The sequence below is a fragment of the Pinus tabuliformis genome, chromosome 6 (assembly GCF_031772625.1).
Source record: "Pinus tabuliformis cultivar Carrire ecotype Pingquan chromosome 6, CPIR1, whole genome shotgun sequence".
Taxonomy (NCBI): domain Eukaryota; kingdom Viridiplantae; phylum Streptophyta; class Pinopsida; order Pinales; family Pinaceae; genus Pinus; species Pinus tabuliformis.
This window is the reverse complement of record NC_142292.1, coordinates 82,125,491-82,137,720: the sequence shown is the minus strand read 5'-3', so window position 1 is coordinate 82,137,720 and position 12,230 is coordinate 82,125,491. Positions and strand designations below refer to the sequence as shown.

The window sequence follows — 12,230 nt, the reverse complement described above, 5'->3', positions numbered from 1 at the left end:
TTAATTTATTTATCATAAAGGTCTTGACTCATTTTGTCATTTTTTGGCTGCACTTCTTGGTTCTAATTGATTCTTCTTAGTCTTTATTTATTTGGACTCTTAAATATTTTTTTTATAATCCTAATAATTAATGTTATAAATTAAATAATATGCATAATCCTAATAATTAATGTTATAAATTAAATAATATTATTCATAAATCATCATTTATTATGGTTGTTTTTTTTACTTTGCTCCATGTCTGAGATTTGACTATGAATGTTTCTAAGATTCTTCTTAGCCTTTATTTATTTGGACCCTTAATCTATTTCTTATAATCTTAATAATTAATGTTATAAATTAAATAATATTATTCATAAACTAGCGTTTATTATGGTTGTTATTTTTTGAATGAATGTTTTCTGAGATTTGACTCCAAGTGTTTGATTCTTTTTATTCTTTATCTTTTGGAGCCTTTACCTATTTCTTGATTTTATTTAATATTATAATTGGATCCTAATAATTAATGCTATAAATTAAATAATATTATTCATAGACTAGTAGTTTATTATAGCCATTATATGAACTAATGGTCTCTACATCAATGTCTATTTAAGTTGGTGCCATGATCTACTTATTCATCTTGTCCTAAGGATGAACCACACTGGATGTTTATTATAACCATTATATGAACTAATGGTCTCTACATTAATCTCTATTTAAGTTGGTGCCATGATCTGCTTATTCATCTTGTCATGACAACTTTATACTCTTTGTTTTTTTTGAATTTTGTCTATCGCTTACTCTTTTTGTTTTTTTTGCCTAAGCTTTATTTCCTTTTGTGATCAATAATGTTATTGTGCTAAGAGCATGTGTTTCCTCCTAATAGGTCACATGTTCAAAACTAGAAGGGGGTAGAGTATGTATGTCTTTGTAGACTTAGCAGTCAAATAGCTGCACCCAGGTGGATTCCTTGTCCCACAAACAAGGTGGTATCATAAACCAATTTAGTGTCTGGCTTGGCCTTGACATTAAAATTGGATAATAATAATAGTAACCTATTTTTTAAAAAACTTAAATTGAACCAACATATTCAATATTATTCATTATTTTTTATTAAGTGATCCACATATAATATACCATTACATGACAGCATCTCCCCGGAAAGCAATGAGCTTTTCCAAATTTATCCATCATGTATGAATAATAAGAAAACGAAACACAATTAAGTCCCCTCGATATTTGTTGAGAATTGGTTTTGTATTAAAAGTCAACAAAACACAATTAGGGCCCCTTCATATTTGTTAAGAGTTGGTTTTGTATTGAAAGTCCAGTCCATAGGGAAATTATTTGTCATGATAAAAATATGCTTCCATTATGAAGTTAAGCAAAGCAACTTGTGTCCGTGCAATTTGAATAAAAATATGCTTCCATTATGAAAATAAGCAAAGCAACTTGTGTCATGCAATTTGAATTTTCTGATGCCTCTCCACAATGCTCATAGAGACCTCTAAACATCATCTTTGCCAAACCTCACCAAGAAAAAGAAAAAAAAAATGAGAACTTGCATTGCAGCATCGAGTCTGTCATACATCATCTTTAAGCATCAAAAGGCTTACATCCATAACTACAAGAGTTCTTAAGCACTTGCTACTGCCTTAAAACTGGGTTATCCCTTGCACACAAACACCATAGCACACAAACACCATAGGAAAGGGTAATTTTTCCACCTAAAGCATAAAATAAAATCCTGGTCTCATAATCCTCGATGGGCATAGGCATGCAAGACCAGCGAAAGAGTTGATGCTGAATGCTGCGACCTAATTAGAATCTGAATCCACAAAGTTAAAATCGAGACCCAATTGATCTGACAAATTGATGACGTAATGCGTTATCAGAACCTTGGTTATACGCTAAAGCTCCATCAGTTCTATTATCACTAACATTCGATGGTATAGATGCTGCACACTGTTAATCAGGAAGTAGTTTTCCAGTCTACTTTGATCGGCTCAGGAATAGAAGATACAATGCCTTGACCATGTATACCTGTAGCTAATGAGTGGAATCCATCTCCCCAGGTGCAGACGATATTGTCTACACTGTGTTCCTGCAGCAGGTTCCTTAAAACCTGGTTTACCCGAGTTGTACATCATCACATGTGATTACAGGTCTCCATAATCAGCTTGAACAAGATGCTTGTGCAGGCTGTGCTCGAACATGGAAGAAGTGTACAGGGTCATCTACTCTCGGTGAGTTATTCAAATCACCATTCCATTCTGTACTGAAGGAACACAGGGAAGAATCTAACGAACGGCTGTTGCCAGGGATTGTTGGTCCCACCGTTGTGTTCGCCCACAGTTGTGAAGCCAATAAACCATACATATTGACAAGACTCAGAAGTACCACATATGCACACTGAGGTACCTGAAACATCTAGATTTGTACCAAAGAAATGAAATGCTGCATTCTGAGGGTGCGGGGACCAATTTGACAAATTGAACTCACCATTAATAGCGCCAATATAACCAAGTGGAGAGTTGATGCTATGCTGGAGCAAAATCACTTCAGAAAAGGATCCAATAAGTGAGGCTGAATGAACAGGAATGAAGGTTTAGGTAACACCAATGCAATCAAACTGTGATTCTTCCTCCAAACCTTCATAGGAATTCAATGGAACTCTACACCTTGACACAAAGTATCCGAAATAGCAAAAACTGAAACAATAGATTAACCAATGTTCACATCATTTGCATTCTCTTCCTCTGAATCATTTAGAACTATTAGTTCAGAATCCTTTTGAAGTTCAGAACAAACATGCTTGGAAATTCTCTGTAATGTCTGATTACGTCCCAAGAGTCAAAACCTGGCATCATTATTTGTTGAAAAGTCGAGGTTCTCACTTCCACTTCCTTTCTGATTGATACTTGGATCTTCATCATCTCCATTTGTGTCAGTTGCGCTGTAGCTGATGGCTGGCACAATTTTTGTATTCCCTGACAAGGTCCTCACTTCCTTCTTGATTGATACTTGGATCTTCATCCTCTCCATTTGTATCAGTCGCACTGTAGCTGATGGTTTGCACAATTTTTATATTCCCCTTTTTCCATCCATGACATAGTATTTGCAATAGATGATCCGATAGCACAACCTAATTCCGAACAACCATCTCAATTCCTCTTTATTCCAATTTTTAAGGGCAATACCCTCATATTTAACTTGGTCCAATTTTCCCTGTTGATGTGTAAATTTTTCAATTTAAATAATGATTGATCTATCTGGCTGATGTCAATGCTCACGGAGCCTGGCATAACCTTCAAGTTTTGGATACCAAGAAGCATCTGGTTTCACCTCAATTTCAGTTACGTCCTTAGAGTAGTGTTTCATCTGCCATAATAGAGAATCATAAAGTTTTGACATGCTAGGAATTAGCATAAATTTGAGGTTCCCTTTATCATCCTGTTCCCATCAAAAAATTGCAACAAATTACTTACAAAATTAATGATGCTGTCCACTGAATAGTTCTCCTTGCACATAGGACACTGTCACTGCATGCGCAAATAAAACTTTTATTTCTTATTTAAAAGCCAATTAAAATTTAAATAGCAAATAGTTGGAGAAATGTTTAAAGCAAGTGCTGAATATTTCATGCCAGTGAATTTTCTAGCATGTTGGTCATACAAAAGATTCTAGTTCAAAACAACCCAAATAAATACGAGGTTTGAATTTCCCAGCAAATTTTCTACAGGTTAGACCTGTCTGGAAAAACCCCAATACATCAAAATCATGTTCAGATTCCAGACAACTCGAGAATCTTCTATAAATTGCCAAACAGAAGAAAATAATAACACAACAGCAATTTGGTCTATAAATAATTTATTTTGACTAAATCATGATTCACAGACATCAGGAGTGTTTCCTAAAATTTCAGAATTCCATAGAATAAGCTTTTAAGGAAAGTTTAAAATAGGACATACACAACAGTCAAGCAGTCAAAGATATGTCTGAAAAATAAGACGAATAAGATTTAAAGCATCAAAATGTTCAAGAAAATAGAGATCAAAAACATGTTTCGACAAATCACTGAAGTTAGAAAAGAAAAGTGCAAACTAGTTTATACTTTACCGATCTTTGAACAGTTTGTTCTATAATATATCAGTGTTAGATAGGGATGCACTTCTCAAGACTTCTTTTGACATGCTCTTCAACAGCAATGCATTTTAATCCTTATATAATTCTCAAAATACTTGGTAATGCTAAATAAAAAAGATAAATTATAGAAGTCAAAAGAAAGGCATAAAAAACATGAATAATAAGGATAAGAAACACAAGTTTACAAACCCTAATAAGAATAAAACTGAGGGCATATTGCCAAAGGACATATCCAATTGCAAAGTTGTAGAGAGTGACGATCCTGGAGGCAAATTGATTGGTCAATTCTCCAAAAGTTATCAAATGTCATTTGAGGGAAAATAAATGCCCTCAAAGATTCACCTTCAATGCCACCTCAGGGGGATAGCGGACACAGCTTACCCTATCCATAAAACGAATACCAAGAGACTCACCATTTCCTCAATGATAAGTTAAGGGGGTTTAAGTAGCTACTTCCATGGTCAAGTTTTGTTGGGGTCACTAGAAGAGAATCTAGATTTTCATTATGATTTTTTCTGTTCAAAGAAAGGTGAAATTTAATCTTTAAACCCACCAAGAGGTTGACTAAAATACTCCCTAGCAACTACACCAAAGGTGTTGTCTCAAAATCTAGCAAGTCTTGTGAGGGGGGCTCACAAGGCAAAAACTAGACCAAGGGATAAAAATGAGGTGTGGCCCACTGTCACCATAGCCACTACCTCATGCTCATTTGTGTACTTTCACCACTAGAGAGGCTTCCCTTTATTATTTCATCCATCAGAGATGTTAAATCCAAGGGATAAGGTGACAAGATAGGCTTGCAAAGGACAACTCTTCCTAAGAACAAGGTTCATCAAGCATGATGGGGCAACTCGCTTCCTCTAATGAGGCCTATTCAGGGTACGAATGATATAGGGCTTGAGAAATAGAAAGCCAAAAGGATCAACCTAAAGTCACAAGGTCAAGAAAAGGCTTCCAAACAATGAGGAACGAAAAGGGAAAACTAGGGATTTTCTAGAGTAAGATCTATCTAGGACAAAAATAATTTAGGTTTGAAATGGATATATATTAGCTACTACAAGGGGCTAATTTTGACGCAACCAACACTCCTTCCAAAGCTGAATCCTTCTACAAACCAAAGTCTTCAACCCTTGTCAAATTTCATGCCCTAGCGCTACCTAGCAACTTATCCTTAAGGGGTCAAAAATCAGATTTAGAGAGAAATAATGTGATTTAAGTGAAGTTTTATAGGTGATCAACAAAGTGATCAAGGCTAGGGCCTAACCCTTGGGATGATGGAGTCTATGGGAGTGTAAAATATGCTAAATTCGGGCTAGGAGTAAGGGAATAATAAAACCCTAGCTATCACTTTTGTGAGGGAACAAAGTTAATTGGGAGAGCTTGTTTAAAGATTCACCAATGGGATTGTCATTCACATTCTATGAGTGAGTAATGCATACAATGCTATCATCTAGATTCAATACAATGGTTTTCAACAATAACTAACAAATTAGAAACCCTATATAATCAACCATTACATACATTAGACACACAAAAAAAATATTAATCAAATCCAAGGTACATTTACAAGATAGAATACACGAACAAGCCTTTATTGCTCCAAAATGACATCTTCGAGATCAAAGAAATAGCTCCAAATAGCAAAATACATGTCACATCTCCACAAGAAAACAAGAAGGCTGAAAATCTCTAAGAGTGCCAAAATAAGTCACAAGTGATGATGATCCAATGGAATGAGCCTGTCCTCTATTTATATGAGGATTAGGACTAATAATAAGCCTAACAAAGACCCTAAAACAAGTTTGATGCAAAAATTTCCTTGGGTTACATGCCATCAGACTAGCTATATCAAATGTGCCCTAATTTGTCCACACGTGTGAGTTGTAGGCCCTCTCATGCTAACATCATCAATAGTAAATGCTCCAAATGCCATGTCCAAGGGTGATGAGGTGTTCAAGAAGGTGTAGATGCTTGTGAAGTCCATGATTTGAGGGTTGGCGCTCAAATTCAATTCATTACCTCCTGTGGGGTCCCAAGATCCAGTTGGGGTGCCACAGAGTGGTCTCCATGGGTCTGCAACTATTGGAAGTGGACTCCTCCATTGTTAGGGCTTCCTTTGGTACAACAAGCCATCCCTTGTCTCTTAGTGTGAGACCATCCTCATCTAGGATCTTAATCAATTGTTTTCCTTCAAGTTGTGTCAAGACCAACTTGGGGGCAGGCTAGGTCCAGTTGTGTCATCCTTAAGAATCCTCAAACCTAGGTCAAATTCAACCAATGTCCTGGGCACTTGGGGTGCTTTGGGACATGTGTCAATGATGACGCTACTAGGAGGCTCCTGATTCTAGTGAAAGCAACCAATCATTAGGGACAAAGATCAATAATGCATCTAAGTGAACCAAACTTGAATGTTAAGGGAAATTTAATACTTCAAACAAGGATCCCTTACTAAAATCAAGACCCTAAACTAGCAAAGGTATTTTCTCCCTAGGTAGGGGTGGCTAAAGGTCAACCCTATTAGGTGCTTCCAACCCCTAAGGAAAAGTAGCATTTCCCTAGTCCACCCCCCAATTAATAGGTGTTAGTGAATAGTAATGTGGCAACGGAGGGGATAAGACTTCATTGACAAGTGTCATGGTCAAGGGTGCCAGTTGATGGGGGTGTCCATGTCCTGAGTGTATAGATGTGAGGAGGGAGCTCACTAACACTCTTGATGTAGCAAATACCACTTATAGCTCAAGAGTTAGAGCTTGTTTTGTATGATGTAGCAAATTTATTAGCCCTTTAAGATGAGTCAATTTATCGCTCATCGGGGTTGGGACATGCAAGGGTTCCTTTATGATAAAATGGAGCAACATGTGCTCAAGAATTAGGTGATAGACATATTTGGTAGGTAGAGTTCATGATAGGCTTTTTACCACACGTTAATTCTTCTATCCCTGGCAATCTTTTGCATTTAATATTTCTTTTTTTGTTTTGTTGTGGCCGTGATATGCTCTTTTTGTTTCTTTTAGTTGCATCAACCTCCCAAGGAAAACAAATTGGGCCCTGTTACCACTCAAACCAGCAGGGGACCTAAAAGGGGTTCCTAAGAGGGAAACTGCTAGGTTAAGGGCAACGATGGAGGCTTAGCCCATTGTCACCACAGCTAATTCTCCCTACTCTTTACGAACTTTCACCGATGGGAAGAGTCCCAGTAGTGTGGGATCACTTTGTAAAGTAGATGTCAATGGATAGGTGAGGAGTGACCCTAAAAACCCTTTCCCAAGGACGTAGTGAAGAATGGAATTTGCTTGCTCTTTAAGCAAGGGACTTGGTCCACCAGGGATAAGGGGTGAGGATTGGAGGGTTGAGGGAGAAAGAATAAGCTTATAGATGAGTTTCTCAATCCCTATAATCCTTGGAGACTTGGATTCCCAAATGGTCCTTGACAAATAGTCTTTATTGAGAAGTGGGATCACACGGGGCCAAGTGGACCCATCCCAAGCTCGAGGATGGAATGCAGCAACCAATGATGTTCCTATCCTGGACAAGTGAGGGGAAAGGACCAAACAAGAATATTTACTTTGAAAGGTTGAAATGATCCTATTGAGGTCTAGCCTTGGTGATGCCTAGGAAAAATTCGACCCTAGAGCTAGGGCTTGGGATTCCCGGGGATTCCACTATCATAATTGCCTTAAAGTTTGAGGAGAGGGAGGGGGTCGACCAACGCAGTAGCTTATAGGAGATCAAAATTTGTCCTTGGGTCAATTCCCAAGATTGATGCCCTAGGTGACCTAATGGGGCTAGACATGGGTCAAAATGGAAAAATGGTAAAATGAAGGTTAAAATGATCACCCTTTCTAGGGATAAGTGCCTAATTCACTTGGGGATATGGAGTCAAGGATGGTGATGAGTAAGAACTTGGTTTCTTGATCATGAAGTCCCGGAAAGTCAACTTCATCCAATGTTGAGAGAAAGAAAAGAAAAGTGACCTTCAAGCATTTACGCTTCAAAGCAAATGATGCAAGCTTTTCAAGATAAACAATCTCTAGGAAATTTCATTCATATAACATTGGCCCATACATTAAAATAGGTAACACATGCTCAATTCCACATTTCAATAATGCAACAACTAGCCCTAATTTTGTTAGATTTTAAGCTTCTGTGGAGGTTTCTTGTAGCTTCATGACCCGGATTATCCACAATTTCTTGTTTATTCTGCCAATGTTTCAAACCCCAAAGGGGGTCCATCATCAGGACAAAACAGAAAGAATATGAATGAGAAATTATTGAGAGAAGAGAGCAAGCGACCTGGATATAAATAAATTATGAACCCTAATTTTATATAATGGCCGACAAATGTTTTCAAAAATTTAATGATAATAATTTTATTTTATTTTAATTTTATTTAAACTCAAAAATTTAATGATAATAATTTTATCATTAAATTTTTGAGTTTAAATAAAATTAAAATAAAATAAAATTATTATCATTAAATTTTTGAAAACATGTGTCGGCCATTATATAAAATTAGGGTTCATAATTTATTTATATCCAGGTCGCTTGCTCTCTTCTCTCAATAATTTCTCATTCATATTCTTTCTGTTTTGTCCTGATGATGGACCCCCTTTGGGGTTTGAAACGTTGGCAGAATAAACAAGAAACTGTGGATAATCCGGGTCATGAAGCTACAAGCCCTAATTTTAGCAGTATGTAGCAACAAGAATAATAGCATTAAAAGTTACTTACAACATTATAGAGTATGTCCAACCAACATTTCATTTGCACAATAAAGCTCCAAGACAAGAGAAGTAGCCCAAATCCATACATCAAAATTGATCCATCTCCAAAAAATATCCACCAAGGAAAAAATGTGAAATTCTCTATGATTAGAGAGATCCCAAGTCAAGTGATGATACATATGAGTGTATCTAACATCAATATATAGCCTCCTAAGGAGTTCGAATTATCCTATGGGCCTACATTAGCCCCTAATGATAAAATAATGTGCAAATAAGACCCCTATTGGTGACAAGCCCACCAAACTAGCTCACAAATGTAAAAATAAGCCTCACAAGGGGCCAAATAATAATATATGCATTTTTAGGGCCCTCTAAAGGCTCAATAATATCCTAAAGTGCCATATTGAAGAATAAATTCCTCGGAATATGATGGACAAGGGGGTAGCCCCTTGTTCTCCAAGTAGCAGACGTGTGGTGCTCCCAGTGGGTATGAGGGCACATAAATGACCCCATGGGTTTCTAGATGAATCGGAGATGCCTGTAGATCCTCTGCAAGGGTCCAAGTGGTGGAATGAATGCTGCCATGACATCGTACAGGTCTTGGGACACCTGCCAAGAGTGTGGGGCTCCTGTGGGGTTTGTTGGGCAAAATGTGCCAAGCACATCACCATCATTCCAAAAGTGGATCGCTAGTAGTCTCTGAACATCCATAAAGATCCATGGAGTGTTGTATGTTGTTGTGGAGGCCCATGGATCTCAATGCACACCCTACATGTGCCAATGTAGACCTCTGGGGGTTAGGATCCCATATAGGGAGACCAAACCCAAATGGAAACCACCTGTAATCTTGCATAAGATCCAATGCGTCCCCTAGGCTTCCAGTACAACCAATCATTAAAATATTCCAGTAAGAGAGCTTACAAATCATGGATAACAAAGTGGGCACTTCATAATGGCATGCACTTTTGTAGTGGGCTTTGGCATGTGCTAGTGTCTCCAAGCTCCAAAGGGGGTTAGCCAAGTACCTTATTAGGTGGTTTCAGTCCTTAGAGGGGAGAGGATGTCCAAAGTACATCCCTCTAATCGGGGTTGCAAGTGACAAATAAGTGAGATGGAATAGCGAATGAGAGGGGCAGTCCTTGACCACATAGTGGGGCATAGGGGTAGCTAGATAAGGGGAAGCCCACACCTGGGTATGTAATGTATAGGAGGGAGCAGACGTGGTACATGAGATGCCCTGACTTTGATTTTTCCACCCTTCTTTATATGCCTTTTTCCTTTTATGAATTTTCTTTGATTAATTGCTCGGGGCTTAAAGGACAAGAGCATGATGTGTAAGATATAGCAGTGGTTACCCCCTTTAAGGCAGGGTGGTTCATTGCCCTCCAAGGGTTGGGACAATCATGGGTTCTTGAATGATAAAGGAGGCTCATCGAGGGCCTATGGAACCAGGGTGATTGCCATGGATGGGGGTAGAGCTCATGTATTGACTTTTGCCCACCTGCTAATTATTTTTGTCCCAACAATCTTTTGCATTTTGTGGTAAAATTTCCTGTTAAATGTGTCTAGTTATGCTTTTTCTTCTTCTTTTAATTGCTTCAACCTCTGGGGCATCATTCTAAGCCTGACCTAAGGTGGGGGCAAGGGGATAGGGAGGCCTGCCCTATGTGGACCCAGAATGGAAATGTGGACCCAGGATGGAAGAAATGATGCATAGGGTCTAGTGAGTGGAAAGGGAGTAATATATGTGGGTAAAGGAGTAGGACCACGCACCCAAAGTCAAGGTTTCCCAAGTAGTACCACCCTAGAACCAAATAGTCAATAAAGGAGATCCCACGGGACTAAGATTCAAGGGTAACAACCAAAAGAGATCAAGGAGACGAGTACAAACTAAGCCCACTCTTTCCGCCAAATCCCCCCATTAATCCATGCCCAGAAGTATCCATGATAAGTAAACCCAATACTCAATTACCAAATGACAAGATATACCTTTAGCTTCGGGAGGCCCACCTTCAAACATACAATCAATAAAAGTGGGTGAGGGACCACATGGATGGCTCAAGTGGCAAAGAAATGGCACAATGAGCTAGTAGGAGGCATCAAGGGGCTGTTGGTTGTCGACTGAGGCTCATCATAGAAAAACAATTCTCCTGGGGATATCACCCACAAAGTGGTGGGTAACATCTGGCTCCAACTGGGATGTGATCTCTCTCGAAGTGGACGAGGCTGCTCGAATGGGAGGTCACAAGAACTCTAGCAATCTCTTGGTCATCGTAGACTTGTTATTTGGACATGTCAAAGAGCAAAGCCACAGAGCAGCATGCTTTTTACGATGTTTGATGATCACCCATGCTTAATGTTAACCCATAAACCAACAAGAAATATATATATATATATATATAAATGCAATCTACTTTATCATGAGAAACAACATATGCAGTTAGTTCTAATACAAAAATCATTATGCAATGCATCCTATCCTAACATGCATATAGTACAAAGTCAGGTGTCAAGGAAAGGAGTGATGCGACTTATTTTTGGCAAGTTGAGGCCAAAGTTCATCGTTGAGTTTGGCAATGTAATAATAGTCATCCCCAACTTTTCCATGAATTCTAACAGGAACTAATCCTTTGTCCACCAAGACCAAGTCCCCTACTTTGTATTCTTTCTTAGGTTTCCACCTTTTGCTTGGTTGGTGGTTTGGTCTTTTAAGTACATGGACCTCTTGTGAAGGGAGAATGGAAGAGGGTTTCTCGGTGTTGTGTGCTTCATAATAGGGACTAGACTCAATTACATGAGATGGGTAGATAGGTTCTCTATGAAGAATGAAAGGGGACCCATCGGATTGGGGGATGGTAGCATATGATAGATCCATTTGAACATGACCCCCAACAGTGGCTCCCTATTTATTAGATAACAACATTCCCCACACATCCCGAATATTAATGACAACAATGTCCACGAGAAGCAATATGTCGAGGTTCCTAGCCAAAGATACCTTAAGATCTTTAATGAGACCCTCCACTTCCATTGGTTTGGAGTTAAATCCACACACCTTGTATGGTCGGGTGATGCTGAGACCCAATTGCTTTATAACAATTAAAGGCATCATGTTTGTGGAAGCCCCTGAGTTGAGCATACAATTATGGAGATAAAGGTCATTGATAGCCAAAGTGAGCATAAAAGGTTCGTGTCCAGGGTTACGATCGGGCATGTGAATGTTTTGCAGGTCTTCAGGTAATTCTTCCTCTTCAAAACCCAAGGACTTCTTAACTTGTTGTTGTTGCTCGGGAAGTTTAACAATTTCCTTCAAAGGGCCAAATACAATCATCTTTCCAATAGCATCATCCATGTCAATGTTAAGCCCAGCATGTTTTC

At 38.4% G+C, this 12,230-nt stretch overlaps 1 protein-coding gene across 3 annotated transcripts in view; it reads right to left on the bottom strand.

Annotated features, from left to right (window-relative positions):
• Positions 1-1,520: 1,520 nt before the first annotated feature.
• LOC149257368 (E3 SUMO-protein ligase SIZ1-like) overlaps positions 1,521-12,230 on the bottom strand; it is a 211,832-nt gene continuing 201,122 nt past the window's right edge. For 2 of the 3 annotated variants that reach the window (XR_016256735.1, XR_016256734.1), the window contains 2 exons: positions 3,471-3,524; positions 1,669-3,363 (listed from right to left, as the gene is read on the bottom strand). Coding sequence is in view for 1 of the 3 variants with exons in the window: in XM_089414200.1 (XP_089270326.1) it covers positions 3,475-3,524 (50 nt within the window). In the remaining 2 variants the exon portion in view is untranslated. Of the gene's footprint in view, positions 3,364-3,470; positions 3,525-12,230 lie in introns of all 3 variants that reach the window. The other variant, XM_089414200.1, reaches the window with a different exon arrangement.